At 39.6% G+C, this 27,003-nt stretch overlaps 1 protein-coding gene across 3 annotated transcripts in view; it reads right to left on the bottom strand.

Moving 5' to 3' along the window:
* The window catches only part of shprh (SNF2 histone linker PHD RING helicase), a 107,154-nt gene that overhangs the window by 65,112 nt on the left and 15,039 nt on the right, over positions 1 to 27,003 (bottom strand). For 2 of the 3 annotated variants that reach the window (XM_043681136.1, XM_043681144.1), the window contains 6 exons: positions 21,437 to 21,566; positions 16,992 to 17,207; positions 8,841 to 8,919; positions 7,224 to 7,374; positions 4,076 to 4,181; positions 931 to 1,187 (listed from right to left, as the gene is read on the bottom strand). In XM_043681136.1, coding sequence (XP_043537071.1) covers positions 931 to 1,187; positions 4,076 to 4,181; positions 7,224 to 7,374; positions 8,841 to 8,919; positions 16,992 to 17,207; positions 21,437 to 21,566 — 939 coding nt within the window. Of the gene's footprint in view, positions 1 to 930; positions 1,188 to 4,075; positions 4,182 to 7,223; positions 7,375 to 8,725; positions 8,920 to 16,991; positions 17,208 to 21,436; positions 21,567 to 27,003 lie in introns of those variants that run through there. The other variant, XM_043681152.1, reaches the window with a different exon arrangement.

The raw sequence follows: 27,003 nt of genomic DNA, 5'->3' as shown, positions 1-27,003 counted from the left end.
CACCCCCATACATTTCTTTTTTTCAACACTTCAACTCCTCCTCCCACTCCACCAAGGACATGCAGGTCCTTGGACTCCTCCATCACCAGACCATAGCAACACGACGGCTGCAGGAAGAACACCTCATCTTCCACCTAGGAACCCTCCAACCACAAGTGATGAACTCAGATTTCTCCAGTTTCCTCATTTCCCCTCCCCCCACCTTGACTCATTTCCAACCCTCGAACTCAGCACCACCTTCCTAACCTGCAATCTTCTTCCTGACCTCTCCGCCCCCACCCACACTCTGGCCTATCACCCTCACCTTAACCTCCTTCCACCTATCGCATTTGCAATGCCCCTCCCCCAAGTCCCTCCTCCCTAGCTTTTATCTTAGCCTACTTGGCACACTTTCCTCATTCCTGAAGAAGGGCTCATGCCCGAAACGTCGATTCTCCTGCTCCTTGGATGCTGCCTGACCTGCTGCGCTTTTCCAGCAACACATTTTCATGTCTTAGATGGTGCCAAGCTCTTTAAAGGTTGTTTGAGCTGTACTCATCCAGGCAAATGGACAGTACTGCAACATGCACCTATTTTGCACTTGGCAGGTGGTGAATGGGCTTTGGGAGGTCAGGAAGTGAGTTACTCACTGCAAAATTCTCAGCCTCTGACCTATTTTTGCAACTACAGTATTTATATTGTAAGTCAAAATCACTTTCTGGCCAATGGTTATCCCCAGGATGTTGATAGCGTGGGATTCAGTGATGGTAATAGCATTGAATGTGATGGGACAATGGTTAGATTCTGCTTGCTGGACATGGCCATTGCTTGGAACTTGGGCAGGATGTTCCTTGCTACTTGTGAGCCCAAGCCTTGGGCTTGGCTAGGCTAAATAAGCTTGTGGCGATGTTCAAAAACCAAAAGCTTTCAGTGAATGAAAGTCAACAATACCTGTTTTTCTGATCCATTTCTTTTCACTTCTTCTTTGTAATTCTTTCCTATTCGAAAAGACCCAGCTAATCCATGACCTTTCACTTGTTCGATCATTTGTTCTGCAATAAGTTTGGCTAAAGTCTTCCTGATTAGGTGGCGATTTCGCTGAATATCATACTTGTAGGTGGCAGTGATGTATTTATACATTGCACTGACAGAAATTGCCTTCTTCACCTTCATTTCCTTTATTGCAGTAATTAGCATTTTTCTTAGGCCTACACAAAAATTGAAAGAATTATTACCAACCAATAATACAAAAAAATTATAATTTACTACAATCCTTGATTTGTTGTTCAGATGCATTTTGAACTTAATGCTCTTAGTCTAGTTTTCAACCTCCTCCTTGACTTCTCCCCTCCCCCCATAATCTCCTCCAGTCAGACAACTTTCAGAGACCACTATATTCCTTCAATTCTGCTTACTGATTTCTGATAGTAACTACTTGACCATGGCAGCCATGCTTTCAGCTATCTAAACCCCATGTTCTAGAATTCCCTCCCTAAAAACTTCTCCACAATGCAGTGCTCCTGTTAAATTATTTCTTCAAACTCTATCATTTTTAAAGCTTTTTGACATCTGATCTAACAGCTCAAGTGATTTGGTGTCACGTTTTATCCAGTAATGCTTCTTTTATGATCCTGGAGCTGGTTAATTACTTTAAGAGCCTTAGATAAATGACATTCATGTTGCTCTGCAAGCTTCTTTGTTGCATCTAGGGTACTGTCTACAGTTTTTGAGTCCGATTTTTGTGAAGCTGGACGCTCCCATGGCTTTAAAAATGATGGATAGGACTCGATTCTGTGACTCCCTATTCCATCCTAGGTACTAGCAATTTTCATTAGTGTGAGATCAGGGAGTGTGTAGCAAATCTGTACCCTGCACTCCATACCTGGTCAGTTCTATTGTTGTAATAGGCATCGCTTAACCACCATGCTTCCAATTCTCAAGGAGTAGGGCTAGCTTCTTGAAAACACAGTTTATCACTCCATAAAGAGAACCACATTCTAGTTTGGGAATGTTTTTAAAGTTATTTCTAAAAGCTCTCAACAATGCCTGCTATGCCACCTCCATGCACACTCATCCAGTATGCACTCATGAACCAATGAATCATATAATTACAACAGCAAGACTAAAAAAATACCATCAAGAATGGGAAAATGAAGATTTCTTTTGGAAAGGCTGGCTTCTCTTACAATTTTATAAAAGCATCGGAGCCTTAGCTCCAACAATAGAAATTTTAGCCCATTTCACATTTGGTAATCCTGTCCAAATAAACAGACATTGAAAAACCCAAAGAACGTCATAGCCTCATAAAATATCAACAAATCAAAGCAAATAATCCTCAAGGTGTGTAAACAGATCTCCTGCAAATCTAATCCATTAGTGAGTCTTGGAGCTCTGCCAAGCATTCACAACAAAGCCATCTGGGAACTGCATGATCAAAAACAAAAGGACAGATATCAGACACCTCCACAGCCACATCAAACTGTGTCTGGATTTGGTAGGCCTGATGCAATCCCACGCCTATTTCATTAGAGTGAAATATGCACATACAGGGAAATTTTCAAACTTATGTGACCCATCTTAATGACAAAGTTTGGCCAACAGTCTCCTTACTTAAGGAGGGACGTACTTTGGTTGTAAGAAGTTCAGTAAAGTAGACTAGGCCAATTCCTCGAATTAAAGAATTTCTTATGAGGAAAGGCTGAGCAGGTTGGATTTCTCCTCATTGAAGCTTAAAAGAATGAGAAATTGTCTTATTAATTCTGAGGGGGTGGGCTTAATAGGTTAAATGCTGGGCGGTGCCCTTCCCAACTCAGAAACAGATCAACAACCTTACTGAACTGTGGAACTCAACAAACTAAATGGCTTAGTCCTGCTCCTAGTTATGATTTTATTTTGATCACCGCAACATGGAATTCATTTTTTCATTTCAAAAAACATTGCGTGCCCAGAAAAATCCTCAATGAGCGTAAAAACAGGTCGGGCAAAAACAATGGAAATGAAGAAAGACCAAACTAGTGTTACGTATATAAAGGGAAGTTGAAAGAAGACAAATCACTCCACTGTCTCACTTTAGCAAAATAATAAAACAGAATAGTACATGCGTGATGAGTTTTAAGGTCAACATACCAACACTGTATCAAACATTTTAAAAAATACTGATTTTCTCTTCTTCCTGCTAAAGCACCATCCCATTTCTCCATATTATACTTCATCTGCCAAATTTTTGTCAGTTTACTTAACCTATTTCCTTATGTTGTTATTTAGAATTATAGAATGGTTACATTAGAAAAGGCCTTTGCGTTTATGCTTGCTGTCTACAATTTCAATTCACCTATGGGCACTTCCCTGACTTTGCAGCATAGCCGTGTAAATTCTTCTTTTTTGGAAAATGATCCTATTCCCATTTGAAAGCTTTAGTTGATATTGTATCTACTACATTCTCAGATCTGAACTGCTTTTAATATGAAAAAGATTTTCCTTGTCTTGTCTCCTTGTCTTCAATTGCTCCTTTTGCCAATTATCCAAAATCGATGCCCTCTGATTCACAATTCTTCCGCCTATGGGAGCAAGTCCTCCCTATTTGTCCAGACTTATGAGTATTTTAAATGATGTTAAATATCTCTATCAAAGCCACTCTAAACCTTCTCTCCATAGATTATTCATTCTTCTCAACAGTTTTATTTAAATTCATTACCCATTGTGCCCAGGATCCACTCTAGTGCTGTTCTATCATTTAGTTCATATGTAATGTACTGTGCAGTGGTTATAATCACACTGCTTTTCATGGTATCTTGCTGTACACAAACCAATACTACAAATCAAAAATACTTAATTAGCAGTAAAATATATTGGGACATCAAGTAAATGAGTAAGAGATTATATAAAAGCATGTCTTACTTTTATAAGGTAAATTCTATTAATAGAGTTGCCATTTTTCTGTCCCTTAAAATGCATCATCAGCAGATAGTGGAGAATGTGCTTGCTACTTCCAATTTGCACCCTCAGCAGATGAGGCCCACCCCAGGAGTTAGTATTTATAAAGTTTGCTTTAGAAATTAATTTAGTCATGAATTATAACAATAAAAGAATCACTTACTAGGATAGTTTGCCTTTTCCTTTGGTTTGACATCAACTTTCTGCTTAATTGCTTTGTCAGAGGCTGCAGGTAGTGGAGGCGGCATGTAGTAATTTACTGATGTCCCCTAGTAAGAAGAGCAGAATATCAATAAAGGTTTGACAGTAATTAATTATTTCATATTTTAACCCATCTAAATGTAGTCTCCTTCTAACCTTTCTAAACAAGAATGAAGTGTTGACAAAACCCCTGTTGATTCAAACAGAGACTCCACATTACTGCATGGATGGACAATGGTAAGAAGATAACAAGATACTTGGAGAATTGTTAGATGTCAGGAGATTAGCAGAAAACAGCTAGAAGATTCAAGTTAATGTAGACTTGTACATTAAGGCCCCCTTGTTCCTCCGCACTCCCTCGGGACCTATCATCCATTATGTGTATCCTTCCCCTTTTAGACCTCTCAAAATCCATTACCTCATACATATCAGGATTAAATGCCATCTGCCAGTGCATTGCCCAGTGTGCCAGCTAATCAATATTAGACTGTAGCCCGAGACCATCCTCCTCACTTATCAACACCCCAATTTTTATGCCATTTGCAAACTTATGAATTAAAACCTCTCCATTCACATACAAATTGGTACTATACATAACAAGAGCAAGGGTCCCAGCACCGATCTCTGCAGTACACCGCTGGTCACAGGCTTCCACTTACAAAAACAACCCTCCGCCATCATCCTTTGCCTCCTATTTGTTAGCCAATTTTGGATCCAGTTTGCTAATTTGCCTTGGATCCTATGGGCTCTTACCTTTTGTACAGCCTTGCATGTGGGACCTTGTCAAAGGTCTAAGGTAAATCCATGTAAACCCCATCAACTGCACCATCCTCACCAATATGTTCAGTCATCTTTTCAAAAAATGCAACTAAATTAGTCAGACAGAATCTCCCTCGAACAATTCCACGCTGACTATCCTTGATCAATCCCTGCCTTTCCACATATTGATTAACCCTGTCCTTCAAAATTTTTTCTGATAACATCCAAACACTGTCATTGAATAATTGGTCTGAAATTACCTAGCCTATCACTGCTGTCTTTCTTGAACAAAAGAACCACATTAGCTATCCTCCAGTCATCTGGCACCTAACCTGTGTCCATCGAATTATTAAATAAATCCACCAGGACCCCAAGCAATCTCCTCCCTTGTTGTCCCATAGCAGCCTGGGATACATCTCATCAGGCTCTGGGTATTTATGCACCTGTACGTGCACAAAAACATCTAATACCTCTTCCTTAAGCATAATTTCTCAAGTCCAATTAGAACATAATTGTCAGTAATCATAAGTGTTTAATTAAAGGAAAGAGAGAAAAGAACTTGCATTTTATAGCACTTTTCAAGAGCTTGGGATATTTTAAAGTGCTTTACAGTTAATAAAGTATCTTTTCAAATAAATGTACCACAAATGTCACAGCAGCCAATGTATGCACTGCAAGCTCCCAATGAACAATAATGTGATATTGACCAGCAATCTAAAGGCTTCCCTCTCTTACTTGAGATAGTGCCACGAGATTGTTTATATTCACCTGAGGGGCCGTCAGGACTTTGCTTTAATATCTTATCCAAAAGGTGGAACTTCTGACAGCACTACCTCAGTACTTTACTGGTGGTGTCAGTCTGCATTATGAGCTCAAGTTTGTACTACGGGATTTGAACCCATGACCTCCCAACTCAAGAGGCAAGAATATAACCCATTGAGTCACAGACATAAGCCAACAAACAGCAATATGCAGGCCCCAAGTAAGCAGGTATTGTAGTGCCACCTACTTCATGTCACTGTCCATGGCCATCCTAGCTCATGCTACATCCATCATCAAAAGCAGAAAAACAGACAACACAATAATAAAGGGAATGAAAGAATCAAGCAGAGTCACAAACAAAACAATAGAGAGATAATCAGAAATTAGGAAAAGTAAGAAACAATACCAGAAACCAAAGGTCAATAAAAATAAAAGGCATACCATTTATCTTGAGCAATCCCACCAGAATATTTAAATGGTTTTGACCATATGAGACCAGTATTTAATTTCAAGTATCTGCAGGAATATTCAAATCTCTACAGTATTTGACAAAGTGGTTCTCAGCTACGTTCAGCTGAAACAAGAGACAGGCAAGAACAGACATTATACCAACAGGTTGAATCATGATCTTGTGACCTAGTGTCACTTCTTGTAAATCTCTGCTGTTCTCTTTGAAAGCTCTAATATCCTTCCTCCAATGGGGTGCCAGAACTAATTGCAGTACAGCAACTCAGAGTAAACCACTATTTTGTTACAAATTCACTATCAGTTCCCAGCTTTGTGTTTATTGTCTTTACATATAAAAGCCAAAATCTCAGTTTCCTCGATCTGTTCTATTCACACTCCCACCATTTAGGATCTCTATACCCATTACATCGCCTTGTTAAGGATCTTACACAGTCAGCAGTAAAAGCCTTTCAAGCTTTTTCCAAGTGTAATATTTTCACTAAAATTTCCATGAAATTTGACTTTTAAATGCTACAGCAGTGAATGAATTAGCGCTTCAGCAAGGTTTTCAACTGACACATCCTTGAAGATTTCATAGGATGATATGTAACCTCCAATCAACTCAACCAAACAAAAAATCTTCCCTACCCTGCAACTTCCAATATATTGATAACCAAGTATCAGACAATATGCGGTTTACACAATAGACCATGTATTGTACAACATATTATTCTACTGGACTGCAGTGTTTCAAGAATCTAGCTCAACACCACCTTCTCAAGGACAACTAGGGACAGGTAATAAAGGATGAGTCACTGGGCCCAAAACGTTAACTCTGATTTCTCTTCACAGATGCTGCCACACCTGCTGAGCTTTTCCAGCAACTTCTGTTTTTGTTTCTGATGGGCAATAAAATGCTGGCCAACAGCAATGACCATATCCCACAATTGAGTTTCTAAAAAATATAAAAAAGCTTAAAAAGGTAAAAACACAGCATTGTTTTTAATGTCCAATGTGACTTTTCCTCTGTTTGCATGCACTTTCCAGAAGTTTAATGTTTAATTCTTGAAGATTCCAGGAGAATCCTGGAGGGTTCACAACTCTGGCAGAGACAAACAATAAACTCAAATGATGGACCATACCTCTGGGAGTGACAGAGAGTCTAGTTTCATTTCTTTACGTGTGTGAGTCAAAATGAGCGCCAGCATTTCCACAGTTTTCCCCAGACCCATCTCATCGGCAAGGATTCCTCCAGGCCAATCAGCACTCGGCAGAGGGTGCTCACGAATAATGCTAAATCAGATCGAGAGCAGAGAGCTAGTAGGTGGAGTAATACAGAACTTGTACATTCATATAGAAATCAAAGATATGCCCGCAACCTCATTACTATGGTAAATCAGATAATATGCTGTTTACAGCAATAAGCTCTGTAACGCACAATGTATTATTCTATAGCTAAGGTTTAACTAAGGCTACTCTTTTAAAAGGGACAATTGGACATCACTTAGAGTGTAAATGATATTTGATCAGGCTAGAGGCACTCATTGTTGTGTATGAACAGATTCCCAAAGTAAGCAATGCCTCTTACAATCAGTTTCTTAAATTTTACACACAATTATTCTTCAATTAAGAAAAAAACTTGATAAGAGACAAAGCAAAGAGAAAAAGGGGCAGTAGCAGCAGTTAAGAGAGGTAATCAGAGATGCAGAAGGAAGAGAGCACGAGAAGCAGTTCATGAGTATAACAGAGGGGAAAATAGAAAGATTTAGGATAGGGACACAGCATGAAAGAAGAAGAGAACAAAAGGAAAAGGAAAAAAAATGAAAGAAAGATAATAAAATAAAAAGTAAAAGCAAGAAAGATGGTCCTATTTATATGTCTGTCAAATACATCTTTCTGTGCTTGACCTGTTCATTAACACCCACTTTCGCCCTGCAGCATCATTCCCTTGGTCATTTAATCTATCCTGTTTTCCAACTTGTCACCCACTTCCCCTTTAACCATTTTCCTAAATCTGTGCTTGCTTAAAAACAATTACAATTACATCTTTAACATTCCCTGTAAAAGGCCTTTGACTGGAAACACTAACTGCATTACTCTTTACTTAGATATTGCCTGAGGGCAACTGGTTTTCGATATATTTCTACAGCTCTTTTCATGACCTCTGGACATCCCACAGTGAAGAACGCTTTTGAAAGGTAGTCACTGATGCAAAATATTAAATACAATATCCAATCTGCACACAGCAAAATCCCACAGAGAACTCGAAGATAAAAAGTAGTTAATCTGTTCTACTTAAGATGGTTGCAGGATATATCTTAGCTTGGAGAACTCTTCACTTGTCTTCAAATTAATGGCATGAGATTTTTATGTTCACCATAGCGGCAACTAAGGTCTTGGACAAACAGGTCACCTGGAAGATGCCACCTCCAAGAGTGCAATATTCTCTCAGTATAGTACGGAGTCTGTCAACCTAGGTCATTTGCTCACAGATCTAGATAGAGTCAGTAAATGGAAGACAAGCAGGGACCAAGAAAGAGCAAAGCTACTATTACTGGTGTAAAGGCCTAAAAGATGAAGGAGTCTCAACAAAACTTTAAAGTTGGTGAACGTGTTTGAACCCTAGATTAATTTGAATAATTACCTCAGAAATATCTGTTAAATATCAAAATCCACAGTAAGCCAACATCCAGTCCTGCTGGGACATCAAATTTGGATTCGGTACCAAAATCAGTTTTCAAACAGTAAAATATACGCACCAGCCAGTGTATGGATTGTAATATATTTTCTTCTCATCCTTTGTCTTGACTTCTTTCCATAACAAATGGAGGGCATTATCTGAAAAAAGGTTTTTTAAACTGCATTATTATATTAAACAATACGATAGAGTTGAATAGGAAAGAATCAAGTTGAAGGCAAACAAAGAATAGATTAGATGTCTCACCACATGCAATTAATGTGGATATTAAGTGTGACGATACTCTCATGTCTGCTCGTGTAACTAAAAATATATACTTTCAACCATTCCCATTATTGTGTCTGGATCAGTGTTTAACATTTTTTTTCAGGCTTTGCAGGATGAGCATGGTTTACATGGTGGCACTGGTCATAATTTGAATGCAGTGTAGAAAGAGATGATGATAATTGCTTTCCACAGTTTAATTCTCAATCATTTGAGAGACATCAAAGATTTAAGCTTGAGGCTGCAACACATTCCCAGGCATATCATGTTCGTGCCAAATGTGTCAATGGTAGTTTGAATCACAGTCTTTTTAGTTCCCAGCTATCAGGCACAAGCACGTAATGATTTCCCAACCCACTACTGACTCTAAGGCTCTGTTCAATGACAGTAATATACAGTGGCACTACGACATAGTTCAGTATTACTAATAGTTTACTCAGATACAAAACCTAAACCTTAAGTGAGGATCCTGGCAATGGAATAAATAGAAGTCATATCTGACTGTTTCTCAGCTCAGTGAACACAAATCTAGTAAGCAATGATACGACTAAGTCAAAAAAAACTGAAAATGGTGAGCTCTTCGGACAGTTTTATAACCAAGGCAGCGGGGATGGGTTGGTCAGATGAACACCTTTAAAATATTTATTTGAAGTAGATTTTTTGCTGCATTTTCTCAACTTAACTTGAAGAAATAACTCAAACCAATGCACTTTGCTCATTCACATCCTTTCTTCCTACTCACATTCACTCAGCCCTTCCATCCCTCCCCATCTAGACCCACTCATTCCTCCCTTCCTTCCTCTTTCTCTCTCCACTCATTCAGATTTGATTCCTACTCATGGCTGCTACCTCTGCAGTCAGTGGGTAAGTGAGATTTTTCTGCAGCCAGCACTACTCTGATTTGCACTGCCAGGGAAGAACAAGTAGCCTACTTGGGGGCTAGGAGCTTGGGCCCTGGTATCTCAAATTCTGACAGGCTAGAGAGCGCATTCTCTTTGATCCCCCTGGTACATGGATACCAACAGCGTCAGAGTAGGCAAATGCTGTGCCCAGTCCAATGTGGAAGTACAGCCAGATTTTGGAAAGTAGGTACAGAGCAAAAGTTAGGTAAAGTGCCTATTGTTCTAGCCTTCCTACTGACTGACTGTTCTTTCATTTTTGTTTTCCTTTCCTTCACCACCCGAAAATGTAGAATGGTTGATGGTGCAGCAGAAAGTCTCCTCATGGCAACTGCAGGATTGGTGAGAATAATTGTTTCAGTTTAATCATGATACTTCTCTCCAATCAGACTCCTATCTCTCTAATTGTAAACCTCTCTGCAACATGTAATTGGAAAAGTTGGAACAACTAGTGTGATAGAGACAGAACTTGTAACTGGAGGAGGGATTTTGTCTCACCAGCGCACAGTCTACTCTTTGAAACAGTTCCTGTGGTCATTTTCGGTTCACGCTGGCTGACAGCAGAGTGGAAAATTGTCTTGAAGTTCATAGTGAAGGCATATAAGAAAAGCAATACAATTGTCAAGGCTGATTTTAATCTGCATACTGACTGGACCAATCAAATGAAAAAAAGGTAACGGAATACAAATTTGAAGAGTACATTAGAGATTGTTTCTTAGAAAAGGATCTTGCAGACCGACTAGTTTAGAACCAGTAATGTGAAATGAGTTTAGATTAATGAGAGATTCTGTAGTTAAGAATCCTTTAGTGTTCGCAGTCACAACATGCGAGAACTTCAAATCGAGGTCGAGCAACTCTGGTCTCAAACCAGTGTCCTCAATTTAAACAAGGGCAATTAGTAGGGTATGAAGAAACACTTACCTAAAGCATACTGGGAAATTAGACTATGGGGAAGGTCAGTAGATGCGTATTTGCAGACATTAAAGCAGATATTTTATAACTCTCAGCAAAAATGTATTTTGGCCGAAAAGAACTGGATACGGAGGACGAATCATCTGTGCTTAACAAAAGTAGTCAAGGAGAGTCTCCAATCAAAATCAAAGGTGTACAAAGCAACAAAAACTAATGGTAGTCAGAGTACTGGGCATTTTTAGGAATCAGCAGATGATTAAAAAAGCTATTAAAATAGGAGAGAATTGACGATGAAAGTAAACTGGCAAGAAATTAAAAAAAAGGGCTTCTCTGGGTTATAAATAGACTAGTTAAGGTTAATAGGGGATCCTTGGAAGTTGCAGCTGGGGAATCCATAATGACGATCAGGGAAATGGTAGATAACTTAAATCAATTTTTCCATTGGCAGCTGATACTATAATCATCCCAAGGTGCTTATCACAAGGGACAAAGTATTTGACCAAGTAATGGGATTAAAGGCAAACAAGTCACCATGTGCTCATTCAAGGGTTTCAAAGAAAGTGGCTACAGAAACAATAAATGCATTGGTTGAAATATTGCAAAAACTCAGTGGATTCCAGGAAGAATTTTGAGCTACTGCTCAAGAGAGAGAGAGACAGACAGAAAGCAGGAAACTATAAGACAGTTAGCTTAACATCTATTATTGGGAAAATGCTTAGAGTCCATTGTTCAAGAAGAAATAGCAGAAAATTAAGAAAGGTTTAATGCATCAAACAGAGTCAACATGGTTTGTGAAAAGGAAATAACTTCTGACAAACTTGCCAGAGATCTTTGAGGATACAACAAGCAGAGTTAATAGAGAAGAACTAATAGATGTAGTGTATTTGGATTTCCAGAAGGCATTCAATCCATGTGAAAGGTTATCGTACACAATAGTAACTCACGGTTTTGGAGTAATACATTTTCATGGATTGAGGGTTTGTCAACAACCAGAAGACAGACAGTCAGAATTAATGAGTATTTTTCAGGTTGGAAAGACATATCTAGTGGAGTGCCACAGGGATCAGTCCTAGGGACTCAATTATTTATTGTCTACATTAATGACTTGGATGAGAGGGCAGAGTGTAATGTATGAGGAGAAAGTGAGGTCTGCAGATGCTGGAGATCAGAGCTGAAAATGTGTTGCTGGAAAAGCGCAGCAGGTCAGGCAGCATCCAGGGAACAGGAGAATCGACGTTTCGGGCATAAGCCTTCCTGAAGAAAGGCTTATGCCCGAAACGTCGATTCTCCTGTTCCCTGGATGCTGCCTGACCTGCTGCGCTTTTCCAGCAACACATTTTCAGCAGAGTGTAATGTATCCAAATTTGCTGATGATAGAATAATTAGGTGGCCATGTTGTGATGGGATCAAAAGGAACGTGCAAAGTGATAGAGACAGGCTGAGTGAGTGGGCACACATTCGGTAGATAGAGTTTAATGTAGGAAAGCGTGAGGTCATGCATTTTGGTAGAAAGAATTAAAAGGCTGATGATTATTTCAATGGAGAAATATACCAAAAAGGTGCAGCAGACAGTCCTGGGAGCTCTTAGACATAAGCACAAAACGTTAATACGCCAGTACAGCAAGTAATTATGATGGCAAAAGCAAGTTTGGCATTCGTTTCTGGAGATAGAGATTTAAAAATAAGGAATGCTTGTTAAGAATGCAAAGGATGCTGGTGAAGCTGCACCTGGAATACTGTGTACAGTTTTGGTCCCTGAATTTAAGGTTGTTATACTGGCATTTGAAGCAGTTCAAATGAGATTCACTAACTCTTTTCCTTACAAATGGAAGTGGTCAGGGGTATAGAAGGAGCTGCCTAAGGATCACTAATAAATTTCTCCAGTGCAACTTGTAGATAGTACACACCGTTGCAATTGAGCTCAGTGGTAGAGAGAGGGGACACTTGTGGATGTAATGTCAAATCAAGCAGGCTACTTTGTTCTGAACTTTATCAAGCTTTTTTGAATGGAACATGGAAATCTGGTAAACCTAGAAAAATCACACTCCTGAGTAAGTGTTGCCAATTACTCCATATCATGCAAAGGAAATATACCAATTTCTCAACAGTAGTAATTATTAGCAGAGACTATGTCCACATGGCCAGATCTGATAAAAGGTGTGGAGGAGCCAGTGTTGGACTGGGGTGGACAAAGTTAAAAATCACACAACACTAGATTATAGTCCAACAGATTTATTTGAAAGTACTAGTTTTCAGAGCACTGCTCTTTCATCAGGTAGTTGTGGACTGTAAGATCATAAGACCCAGAATTCTGACCTAGCCACTGACACCTACAGCCTGTGAATCAATGTTTTTAAAACTGCCTGCTAAGCACATCCAGCATTTCTAGCTTTATTCCACAATGATGTCTACTTTTGATGACAACAACGTGACTGGAATTAGCAAATAACTAGACACAACAAAGATTAACTCTTTGATGATGGTGCAAAAAGGATTTACAAGGAATGTTATCAGGAAAGGCTTGAACAGCCTGGGCTCAGACTCTCGAAACACAAGAAATTACATGATGAAAGTTTTTAAAATATTAAAGAAATTTGTTATGGTAGTCAATAGATGCTGTTGCCACTTGGGGAGTGAATCCAAAACTATGGTCCATAACAATAAGAACTAGTAATAAATCCATTAGGGAATTCAGGAGAAACATTTTTAGAATGGATTTTGTCCCCTCATGGAGTAACAGTCGAGCAACATACACTCACTCAATGGAAAACAAGAAAAACACGAGAGACAATATAGAATATCAGATGAAAGAAGGTGACATCAGTTGGACGAATGATCCCAAATTGTGCTGAGACAGACTGCTGGGGTTTGACCAGTAAAAATCAAAATCTTACTGGCACAAAACACTGGTTCTGGATGTAAGTTTGTTCGCTGGGCTGGAAGGTTATTTTTCAGATGTTTCAACACTATACAACGTAACATAATCAGTGAGCCTCCCATGAAGCGCTGTTGTTTTGTCCCACATTCTATTTGTGTGTCTTGGTTTCTTAGGGGTGTGATACCACTTTCAGTTCTTTTTCTCAGAGGATGGTAGATGGAGTCCAAATCAATGTGCTTACTGATGGAGTTCTGGTTTCATGCTTCTAGGAATTCCCGTCCTTGTCTCCGTTTAGCCTGTCCTCGGATGGATGTGTTGTCCCAGTCGAAGTGGTGTCCTTCTTCATCTCTATGTCAGGATATTAGTGATAGCGGGTCGTGTCTTTTTGTTGCTAGTTTTCTGCCTGTTTGTCCGATGTATTGTTTGTTACAGTCCTTGCATGGCATTTTGTAAATGACATTTGTTTTGCTGGTTGTTTGTATAGGGTCTTTTAGGTTTATTAGCCACTGTTTAAGTGTGTTGGCAGGTTTGTGGGCTACCGTGATGCGAAGAGATCTGAGTAGTCTGGAAGTCATTTCAGAGATGTCTTTGATGTAAGGTAATGCGGCTAGAGTTTCTGGGCTCGTTGTGTCTGCTTGTTTAGGTTTGTTGTTGAGAAATCGGCAGAATGAGTTTAATGGGTATCTGTTCTTCTTAAAAACGCTATATAGGTATTTTTATCTGCTCTTCGTTCCTGGGTGCTGCAGGGTGTTGTGACTTGTTGAAGTAATGTCCTGATGGAACTCCATTTGTGGGTGTTGGGATGATTGCTTTTGTAGTTTAGTATTAGGTCCGTGTATGTTGTTTTCCTATAGATGCTAGTTTGGAGTACCCCACTGACTGTTCACTTGACTGTGACATCTCGGAATGGGAGTTTGTTGTCGCTCTCCTCCTCTTTTGTGAATTTTTTGCCAGTAAGGATATTGTTGATGGTGTTGTATGTTTTCTCTAATTTGTTCCATTTTTTTGATAACAAAAGGTATCATCCATGTAGCAGACCCAAAGTTTGGGTTGGATAGTTGGGAGGGCTGTACGTTCGTGTCTCTGCATTACTGCTTCTGCATACTGCTTCACCTGATATTGATGATCCCTTGAGTGTTCCATTGATTTGTTTGTAGGTCATGTTATTGATTGTGAAGTGGGTGGTAAGGCACAGGTCCACTATCTTGATGATGTTATCTTTGCCGATGAAGTTGGCACCGTCTGTTGTTTGTGTCTTTGGTTCTTCTAGTAGTGCAGTCAGTGTTTCTTTGGCCAGATTGATGTTAATTGATTGAACAAGGCTGTTACTTCAAAGGAGACCATTACGTCATCCTCTTCTATCTTGGTGTCATTGATGGTGTTCAGGAATTGTTGGGTAGAGTGAATGGAGTGGTGTGAGTCTTCTAATAGGTGTTTTAGTTTTTGGTGGAGTTCCTTGGCTAGTCTATATGTTGGTGTTCCATGTAGTGAGACTATGAGTCTGAGGGGGACTTCAGGTTTGTGTACTTCAGGTAATCTGTAGAAGCGTGGTGTGTTGGATCCATCCGGTTTGTCTTGTTTACTTCTCCTGATTTCTGAAGTCTTTTCTGTAAAGATGTGATTCAATTTTCTAGTTGTGGGATCATGTTTATCGCCACCTCTTGGTAAGGCCGTTAACTGCAAGCAGTGAGTTCACTTTTTCAAGGTAGTCCATTTTGCTTAGAACTACAGTCACGTGCCCTTTGTCTGCAGGTAGGATTACAATGTTTTGTCTTTTCTGAGTGTTTCTCAGGGTATCCTTTCCTGTGTATTGAGCGGGTTTCCATCCTTTTTCCTGCTTAAAGTTGGTGCACTGTCTGTCTGATGGTCTGCTGGGTTTCTTCTGGGAATCTGTTGTGCTTCAGTGTTGATTCTAATGCCGATAGGAAGTCCTTTTTGTCAGTGGCTCATTCGTTTAATTATTTATGCCTTTTCAAATTCAAACTCATTAATGTTTGATCAAATGTCACATCATAAGCTTGCCAGCAAAGTTGAAGTTCATTGAATAAACTTTGATAGTTGTAGTTTAACCCGCTTACTAGGACGGCTTTTTCTGTATCTGTTAGTGGTCGGTCTGACAGGTTTTTTTATCCAAGCCTGTGTTGGCCTTTCCTGTGAGCTTGACTAGTTTTTCCTGAAGGGCTAGCTTTTTTATTTTTTGTGTTTGCTGCTGTTTGATGCTTATAGCTCATTCTAGTGTGTCTGTCTATTCATGGTCTGTTGCATTAGTGTATAAAGTTTTTTGGCACAAATTTTCCCAATTGCATTTACGGAGTTGGTTGTGGGCATCACTAGTCATTTCTGAACATTCTGTGGCCATTCTGTTCTGCTATTCTTTTGGCTAGTAGGGTGTTGAGGGGTGGTTTATATTTAAGACATTTTGTAGTACCTGATTCCTGAGGCATTCATGCAGGAAGTACAGCTGTCCACGGGTGGTCCTCTGTCGAATGGCGTTGGTTTTCCATTTTCAATGTCCACGCGCAAGGACTGTAACAAACACTACATTGGACAAACAGGCAGAAAACTAGCCACCAGGATAGACGAACATCAACTAGCCACAAAAAGACATGACCTGCTATCAATACTATCCTTACGTACAGATGAAAAAGGACACCACTTGGACTGGGACAACACATCCACCTTTGGACAGACTAAACAGAGACATGCAAGGGAATTCCTAGAATCATGGCATTCTAACCAGAACTCCAAAAAAACAGAGATTTGGATCCCATCTATCATCCTCTGAGAAAAAGAACCAGAAGTGATATCACGCACCATAAGAAACCAAGACACATAAACAGAATGTGGGACAAAACAACAGCATTTCACGGGAAGGTCACTGATGATGTTACCTAGTATGGTGATGAAACATTTAAAAATGAACCATCGGGGTCGGGGAACAAACTTACATCCAGAACTCCAATGTGAGCTACAAATCTTCTCAAAAACTGCTAAGAAAACACTGGTATTTTCCCATTGTTAAGCCATTAGGTTGTAAGGTCATCTACAGCAATGTAGGAACTACTTCAGCACAGTGACAAGATGTTAAGACCACCTCACCATTTCTGATTTTAAAGTGCAATTCAAAGCATCAGGAAAACAAGCAAACTGCCAAAGGAACAGTAATAATTTTCATCTACAAAAGGGAACTTGTCTTCAGTCCAAAAAAATTATGTTCTAGTTAGAGGTTTACATTCACAGGTTTCTGGTTCAAACTTACTGCTCGAAGAAGGGCCAGCACTACACTGTTCTCTCTGAAGCATCCAACTGACAGCCTGGCACTGATACGCTCGAAGGGTTGGGACAAGCAAAGGGTGTTGAACTTTCTCAATGTACAGAGTTTCTTGCTGGTGCGCATGCCGTACAAAATCATAAAGCTCTTCAATGTTCTCCCTTTCACGTTCTTTATCAGCTTCTTCTGTGATGTTTGAGTTTTCTAAACAAAAGTAGAGAAAATTTTCACTTTATTTGAGGTAAATGCCAGAAAAGGATGTGAAAAAAAAAACACAGCAGCACACAAACATCGTGTTATAAAGGTGTTTGGAAGAACCAAAGGCAATAATCCAGATTTCAGAGAATAATAGTTCATATTGTTTCTTAAATTTTCATTATTTATGCCTTTTGAAATACATTCATGTTTGATCAAATGTCACAACATAGGCTTGTGAGCAAAGTTGAAGTTCATGGAACAAACAGCATAATGACAACTTTGATATCAAACTGGCTGTTGACAGAAAACAAAGTTGAGCAGTTATTTTCCTGGCTGGAACCTAAGGGGCTGGTACTAGGATCATTGCTTTTCTTGATGTACACCATGGACATACTCTTTATACATAGCAGAGTTTCAACATTTGCAAATGATGCAAAGCTGGTGAGATTATGAACCGTTAAGAAGATAGATTTAACCTCTTGTTTTAGCTTGTCCCAACTACTGTTTTGTTTTATTTTATTCTCTCTTTTTATTCTTCAGGGCCTGTGTCTCTGCCTAACATTACCATTTTTGTGTTTACATCATCCTTGCTATTGGAAGAATCATGAAATAGTGCTGTTGGAAGGCTTGTCTGCAACCTCATGAAATGGCTTGGCAGATTCCCAGATCACATTCACTTCTGTCCTGCTCACTACCTTATTCACTGCCTCACTCCTAATAATCAGAGGTTCTGTCAATTCACTGCATCCACATACAGATAACTGAGACAGGTGACAGATTTCTGGAACTCAGGGGCCAAACTCATTCTGGAATTCAATTTCACTTTATACATGAACCTAGAGCAGAATCTAATTTGCTAACTGTTGCTTCACACAATTGAGAGATGATGTGCAAAATTACAGAACAAGTAAATTTCAAGAGAACATAGAAAATTGAGTGGACATGTAGGAGATGAAATTCAATACAGGAAAGTATGAAATGACATATTTTGGTAGTAAAAACAAAAAGAGGCAATATATTCTAAAGAAGTCAATTCTCAAGAGGATACAGGAACAGAAACACCTGGACGTATGTGTGCACAAATTATTGAAGGTGGCAAGGTGGGTTGAAAAAGTAGTTAAGAAGAAATATAGAATCCCAGGAAATATTTAGGAGTATGGAATACAAAGTAAGGAATTTACAATGAACCTTGAATAAAACTCTGGCTTGGCTTCATCTGGAGCATTCTGTTCGGTTCTGAACACCGTGCTTTTTCAAGGATAAGGAGGTTTTAGCAAAGGTATAAACAGGGTTACAAGACAGATTCCAGGATTGAGAAACTTCGTTTAAGGCAGCAGATTGAACAATGTGGAGTTGCTTTCCTTACAGCAGACTGAGATGAAGTTGAATGGAGGTATTTAATATCATGGGGGGGTGTAACAGAATAGATGAGAGAAACTGTTCCCATTGGCAAAATAGTTGAAAACTGATTTAAGGTGATTGCAATAGAAGCAACAGTGCTACAAGGCAAAACTTTGTTTTTCACACGGTAAGTGATTAAGACACAGAATGCACTGTCCTAAAGTGTGAGGGAGACAAGTTCAGTAATGGCTTTCAAAAGAGAATTGAATTAGAGGAGAACAAATAGACATTGGAGAAAGAACAGGAACAGGACTAGCTGAGTTGTTCCTCAGAAAGTCAGAAGTCTGAAAAAGGAGCAGTGCTCCGAAAGCTAGTGATTTTAAATAAACCTGTTGGACTATAACCTGATGTCGTGTGACTTTTGACTTTGTCCAGCCCAGTCCAACATCAGCATCTCCACATCATGTTCTTCAGAGTGCCAGCATGGATGTGAAGGAACTGATTGGCCTTCTGTGTTATACTAATCCAATGATTTTTGGTGAGAATTTACAGGCACAAACTCGAATGTAAAGGTATGCAAAACAACTAGTTGGAACTGAAAGTTATTGCCAGGCATGAATTTAAGTTAAATGCCAGCAGGATAAGACAACATTGATGTAAATTGATAACAAGTTCAGGATTGCTTATAATTGATTGAATGATAGAACAGACCCAAGGGACTGAATGCACCTAGGATCTTCTGAGGAAGCAATTCTTCAAACAGGGAGCAAGGAGGTCTGGAATAATCTCAGGTTAGGGAGCAATGGTAGAAACTTTACTGATATTCAAGAGGTAATTTGTAGATTTATATAGATAGCTACTTAAACTACTTTGGATAACTGGCTCAATAAATAGCGCACTTGCTTCTGAGTGAGAAGGTTGTGTGTTCAAACTGCACTCCACAAATGTGCCACATTCTAGGACTGCATTCTCAATGGAGCACTGAAGATGTGCTAACTGGTAGTGACCTGTTCTTTCAGGTGATATATTAGACTGAGACCCTGCCTACCCCACTTAGGAAAAAAATATCTGGTACTGTTTCTAAGATCACACATATTCTTCTCATCATTGTGCTCTAATGTTTTCTTATTTCTCAAGCAATCTCTCTTTTGGCACCTTTGGCTGGTTTCCTGCATTTCAGCTGTGACGAAAGCAATGTAAATATTTCTTTCAAATTAGATAAGCTAGAACATTGCTGGCAGAGCTGTCCTATGTCCTGCTGTTTGCCAGGTTTTCCCCTGGAATGGCTGCAGATTACTAATATAGAACCAAAGGTCTCAGCAAGGTAACTTGATGGACGGTCAGTGTATAACTTAAAAATAAGGACATTATTGCAAGGCCCATTAGATTTGCATTCCAGGATTACCTCACTACTGGAAAGGTAAATGCATTGCGTTTGACAGGTTTAAGGATTAACACAAGAGTTTCTTGTTTTTCTCTGGGACGGGGTGGGTTAAAAAAAACACACACAAAACTCAGCACATATACACACACGCTTTGTCACTCTTGCATTTCTGCACATTGATGAGTTTGTTCTGTGGCCCATGAGACCTGGCAAAGAATATTCAGTAGGCATTTAGCCGGTTGCGTGTCTTCAATTCACATTAAATTGTACCAATTGTTGGTTGTTTTCTCCCTTTGTTCCTTTAGGAGGAAACATTTTAGAAGGAACAATAGGATTGTAATTATCTTTGGTCATCAAGAACAATACAGTCAGTGAGCATTAGCTGTAGTTCAGAGTTGCACTCTCACTTCTGAGTCACAAGGTCAAAGGTTTAAACCTCACTCCAAAGACATGAACACAAGAATTTAGGCTGACACACCAGCACAAGACTGAGGGAATACTGCACTATCAGAAATACCATCCTTCGGATGTGAAATTAAACAAAGGTCTGCTCTCCCAAGTATGTAATAAAGAAAATCACTTCGCTATTTCAAAAGAAAACAAACAGCGTATTCACAGTGGTTGAGAGTGTGGTGTTTGAAAAGCACAGCAGGTCAGGCAGCATCTGAGGAGCAGGAGAATTGACGTTTCGGGAATAAGCCTTCATCAGAAATGCCTGACCTGCTGTGCTTTTCCACCATCACATTCTCAAATCTGATCTCCAGCATATGCCGTCCTCACTTTCGCCTAGCTTATTCATGGTGACCCAACCTACATTTTGCCCTTAGGAAACACTACAAAAAAAATTATTTGGATCATTATCGCGTGGCATTACATTCATTACAAGATTTCAAATTCACACCAGAGGTCCCAAAAAGTCTTTATACTGTGGTTCTTCGTTTTGATGCACCTTAGTTCTTAGAGCATCTAGTAAGGCATCACTGATCCCAGAATGAGGTAACCTGTGATGCAAGATGCTGCAGGTAGAAGTGCTGCATGGCGGAAAATGAGGAAATGAATGGCCAATTAATCTGGCTTCTACAGGGCATATTTTTAAGATTTAAAAAGGACAGGAAGAGCAACTGTCTTTTACACAGCGGGAGGTTTGTATGTGGACTGAACTGTCAGAGGAAGTGGTAGATGTGGGTATAGTTACAATGTTTAAAAGACATTTGGATAAATACATGAATAGGAAAGGTTTGGAGGGATATGGGTTAGGAGCAGACAGGTGGAACCAGTTTAGTTTGGGATTATGGTCAGCATGGACTGGTTGGACCAAAGGGTCTGTTTCCATGCTGTTCTCAAATCAGCTTGGCTCTGTTTTAAGGAATTAATGGATACCTAGGGTAAGTGGGAATGTGAAACTGAGGCTGAGGCTATCATCTTGTTGAATGTTGGAGGACAGTAGAGATATCAAATGGTCTACTCCTGCTTCTGATTTGTACGTCTGTATTCACTTTGAAAATTATACCTGGAATTGTTAAGTCATAAAAATATTCCATGAGTTTCTGCATCAATGCATTTGTCTTTTTCATCCTGGAGCTTCCTTCACTCAGGAACTCTGGTTTTCCCAAACCAGACTCAAGAAGATATATACCAATCTATTGAGTAAAGAAAAGTCTTGTAAGTCACAATTAAATAAACAAGTTATCAATAAAATGTAAATATGTGTGTTAGCTGTGCCTCAGTTGGTAGCACACTCGTCTCCAAGTCAGAAAGTTCTAGGTTCTAGTTCCACTCCAGGGCTTGAAATTCCTCTCCAAAAACATCATGCCTGAGACTTCATTACAGTACAGAGGAAGTGCTGCAATATTGGATGTGAATTCTTTCAGATGAGATAGTAAACTTCATCCTTTGTTGGCTCAGTGGAAAAGATCCCATGACATTATTTTGGAGAAAGCAGAGGAGTCATCTCTGGTGTCTTCACCAATATTTATCCTTCAATCAACATCCCAAAAAAAATTCTGGTCATTACCACATCACTTTTCGTGCAGATTGGGTGCTATGTTTCTAATGGTACAACAGTAACTACACTGCAAAATGTGCCGCTTTGGCTAAAAAGCACTTTGAGTTGGCATTTAGTAGTGAAAAGCACAACAGAAAGTTATTCACTTTAAAGCACCCTTTTTCAGACACTCATTGGGACATTCGTGTCCAGCAATGACAGTGGTGTCATGCCATGTGGCCTGATTGGGATAATTTTGGAGCAGCCTCTCTCAGTGGCTCCCTCCCCATTTCATGGCTTACCTCCATGACGGTACATGGGAGAACTGTTCATTCTGTAAGTTCCACCCTGCCTCTTACTGCTTATCTCCTCAGTTCCGTTATTTTTCTTTCTTATTTTCCTTTATAAAAACAAAATACAAAACCAGCTCAAGCTGGGCTGTACCTTTATTGATGGCAGGTACAAACCAGCTTCAATATTCTTTCCGCTTCTGGCACCACAGAGAGGAGGATGCCAGCTCTTTGGAGGGGTTACTAGAATAGCTCAAGTGATGAGAGACCTCAGTTGTACTTAAAACAGATGTCACAATTCTGAGAGTTTTGATAGAATTGATTTAGAGAAACTGTTTCCAGTCACAAAGGTGTCAGTAATTAAAGAAGTAATTAAAAATAAAGCAATTAAAATAATTAATAAGATTATTCTGACAGCCAGAGACAAAGGAAAGAGCTATACAAGTTCAAACACTTTTTTCTTATTATTTTCCAGTCTTAAGACGAAATGTATTATATATTACCAAGATAACTGATCAACAATCATTTACTGCCCATTAATCTCTGCAATTTCTCAAATTGTTAATGCAGAAAAAGTTAACTAGACTCAAGCAATTCAACATAATTGTAAGAGTTCTGAAAGTGAGGACTGCAGATACTGGAGATCAGAGTCAAAAAGCGTGGTGCTGGAAAAGCACAGCTAGTCACGCAGAAGACGAGGAACAGAAGAGTCAACATTTCGAGTATAAGCTCTTCATCAGGAATGTTGTAAGAGTTAACTGCATTTGACAATAACTAATTGCATCTTTCAAAGCATTGGGGAGCAAGCAGGAGAGAGGGTGTGAGCAAGTTAAGTAGTAAATTATAGCCAAATTATGGTTAGTCAATCAATGGATCAAGAAGGATGCTGCATTATGGTTGTGAAAATTCCAACACAAACAAAAAATTATATTTTACATAGTGCCATTAGGGAAGAATACAATTCAGACAAAACCTCATTCGCAAAACATGGTGAGAATGTGGAACTGGCTACCACAGGAGCCGTTCATAGCAGCACAGATGCATTTAAGAGAAGTTAGTTAAGTATACTTGAAGGAGGTCTTCTGGAATAATGGTAATATTGTTGCCTTCAAGCCAGAAGTTCCATATTCAAGTCTGACACATGACTGGGTGGCCAAGGAAAGTGTCTTGATAGCAAAACAGGTTTAGATTCATACCATGTATTCAAAAAGAATGGGTACCCCTTTATTCCTGAAGAAGGGCTTTTGCCCGAAACGTCGATTTCGAAGCTCCTTGGATGCTGCCTGAACTGCTGTGCTCTTCCAGCACCACTAATCCAGAATCTGGTTTCCAGCATCTGCAGTCATTGTTTTTACCCAATGAACACAGTCTGCCGAATTCTCAGCAACAAACCCAAACAAGCAGACAAGTCCAGAAACCCTAGCTACTATCCCCTACATCAAAGGCATCTCGGAAATGACTGCCAAACTACTCCGACTCCTTTGGCATCATGGTAGCCCACAAACCCACCAATACATTAAAACAGCAACTAATGAACTTGAAAGACCCTATACAGACAATGAACAAAACTGACATCATTTACAAAATACCGTGCAAGGACTGTAACAAACAGTACATTGGACAAACAGGCAGAAAACTAGCAACCAGCATACATGAACACCAACTAGCCACAAAACGACATGACCCTCTCTCACTAGTATCCTCACATACGGATGAGGAAGGACACCACTTTGACTGGGACAATGCATCCATCCTAGGACAAGCCAAACAAAGACACGCACGAGAATTCCTAGAAGCATGGCATTCCAACTGGAGCTCTATCAACAAACACGAGTTAGACCCCATCTACCACCCTCTGAGAATAGGAACAGGAAATAACATCACCACAGGAAATGACATCACCAACCCAAAGAAACCCAAACATATAAATAGAAAGCAGGAATTTTCACCATTGCTTTGCATGAGGTCCATTGAAGGTGTTACCTAGTAAGGTAACAAAATGTCTGGAAATGAACCTTTCAGTTCAGTGAGCAAACCTACATCCAAAAGGTTTAGATTCAACCAGTAAATCCTTCCAACACAGATTAAGTGGCAGCTGCTAAGAGCAGGGGAAATTCCTGGTCAGCCACATGCCTCCACCATTACTGTCCATAGTCTACAATATCCATGTAAAAATCCATGTTACCACAGCAAATCGGACTCCTACATGTACTGAAACACAGCTCCAGACCAGGTGAATATATGAGAAAGTGATAAGATATTCCACACTGTAGGGAATCTAACCTAATCTAAAACTAGGAACAGGAGTAGGCTTGGAGCTTGCTCTGCCATTCAATAAGATCATGGCTGATCTTTTCAAGGACTCAGACCAACATACCCACCCTCTCACCATATCCCTTAATACTTTTTGGACAATAAAGGTATCTTAGTTTTAAAAATGTTTACTGAAGTAGCATCAACTACTTCATTGGGCAGGGAATTCCATGGATTTACAACCCTCTGGGTGAAGAAGTTCCTTCTCAATTCAGTCCTAAATCTGCTCCCCCTAATTTAGAGGCTGTGCCCTCTTGTCCTAGTTTCAGCCGCCAGTGGAAACATTCTCTATCTTTTGTTTTTCCTATTCCCTTCATAATTTTATATGTTTCTATAAGATCCCTCCTCATTCTTCTAAATTCAAATGACTATAATCCCAGTTTACTGTCTCTCCTCATAAGCCAACCCCCTCAATTCTGGAATCAACCTAGTGAACCTCCTCTGCAACCCCTCTAGTGCCAGTACATCCTTTCTCAAGTAAGGAGACCAAAACTGCATGCAGTACTCCAGGTGTAGCCTCACCAGCACCCTGTATAGCTGCAAAATAACCTCACTGCTTTTAAACTCAATCCCTTTAGCAATGAAGGACAAAATTCCATTTGCCTTCCTAATTACCTGTTTTACCTGCAGACCAACTCTCTGTGATTCATGCAAAAGGACACCCAGGTCCTTCTGCATAGCAGCATGCTGCAACTTTTTACCATCCTTTTTACTGTTACTCCTACCAAAATGGATAACTTCACATTTATTAACATTATTCCATCTGCCAGGCCTTTGCCCACTCACTTAAAGTATCAATGTTCCTCTGCAAAGTTTCATAGTCCTCTGCACACTTTGCTCTGCCACTTTGTCACCTGCAAACTTTGACACACCACACGTCGTCCCCGACTCCAAATCATCTACATAAATTGTGATTAATTGTGGTCCCAACACTGATCCCTGAGGCACACCACTAGTTTACTGATTGTCAACCAGAATAGCACTGATTTATCCCCACTCTTTGCTTCCTGTTGGTTAACCAATCTATCCATGCTAATACTTTACCAGTAACGCCATGCATCTTTGTCTTATGCAGCAGCCTCTTGTGCCGTACATTGTCGAAGGCCTTTTGGAAATCTAGCTACACCACATCCTACTGGGTCCCCATTGTCCACCTTGCTCATGATGTCTTCCAAAAGATTAGTTAAGCATGACCTGCCCTTTATGAACTCATGCTGTGTCTGCCCAACAGGACAATTTCTGTCCAGATGCCTTGCTATTTCTTCTTAGATAACAGGCTCAAGCATCTTCCCCACTATAAAAGCTAAGCTAACTGGTCTATAATTCCCCATCTTTTGTCTATCTCCCATTTCAAACAGTAGCATCACACTTGCTGTTTTCCAATCTGCTGGAACTGCCCAGAATCCAGCGAATTTTGGCAAATTACCACAAGTGCACTTGCTATTTTTTCAACCATCTCCTATAGTACCCTGGGATGAATTCCATCAGGGCCAGGAGACTTGTCTATCCTTAGCTCCATTAGCTTACCCAACACTACCTCTTCCATAACTGTTTCCAGGTCCTTGCCTACCTTTGTCTCTTTGTAAATTACTGGCATGTTATTAATGTCCTCCACTATGAAGACCAACACTAAATACCTATCAATGCCCCAGCCATTTCATCATATCCCATAACTTAATGCCCCTTCTCATCCTCTAAAGGACCAACGGTTACTTTCGTCACTCTTTTTTGTCTTATATATTTATAGAGCTGTTTGCTATCTGCCTTTATATTCTGTAATAGTTTTTTCTCATTTTTACTTTTCATTACAATTCTTTTTGTGGCTTTCTGTTGACCTTTAAGTTTTGCCAAACTTCTAGTTTCCTGCTGATCTTGGCCACTTTGTATGCCTTCTTTTTCAATTTAATTGCCTCCCTTATTTCCTTAGATACCCATGGCAGATTAGCCCTTTTCTTAAAGTCCTTCCTTTTCAATGGAATATATGTTTGCTGAGCACCTTGAAAAATTGCTTTGAAAGCCTTTCACTACTTGCCAACTGTACCACCATAAAATCTTTGTTTTCAGTCTACTTTAGCCAAGTCTCCCCTCGTCCTATTGTAGTCTCCCTTGTTTAAACACAGGACCCTGGCATTGGATTTTATCTTCACACTCTCCATTTGTATTCTAAATTCAACCGTACTGTGACTGCTCCTTCCAAGAGGATCCCTAACGATGAGATCACTAATTATTCCTGTCTTACTACACAGGACCAGATCTAAGATAGCTTGTTCCCTCGTCGGTTCCATTACATACTATTCAAGAAAACTATCACAGATACACTCAATGAACTCCTCCTCAAAGCTACCCTGACTGAGCTGGTTCAACGAACCAACATGTGGATTTAAATCCCCCATGATAATTGCCATACCATTTTTACAGGCATTAGATATTTCTTTTAGATATCATTTCTTAGGATGATATGTGGAAAGAATTAGAATTAACAAATTTGAG

Source organism: Chiloscyllium plagiosum, chromosome 3 (assembly GCF_004010195.1).
Source record: "Chiloscyllium plagiosum isolate BGI_BamShark_2017 chromosome 3, ASM401019v2, whole genome shotgun sequence".
Classification (NCBI taxonomy): Eukaryota; Metazoa; Chordata; class Chondrichthyes; order Orectolobiformes; family Hemiscylliidae; genus Chiloscyllium; species Chiloscyllium plagiosum.
The sequence above is the reverse complement of the archived record's forward strand: the minus strand, read 5'-3'. Positions and strand labels throughout refer to the sequence as shown.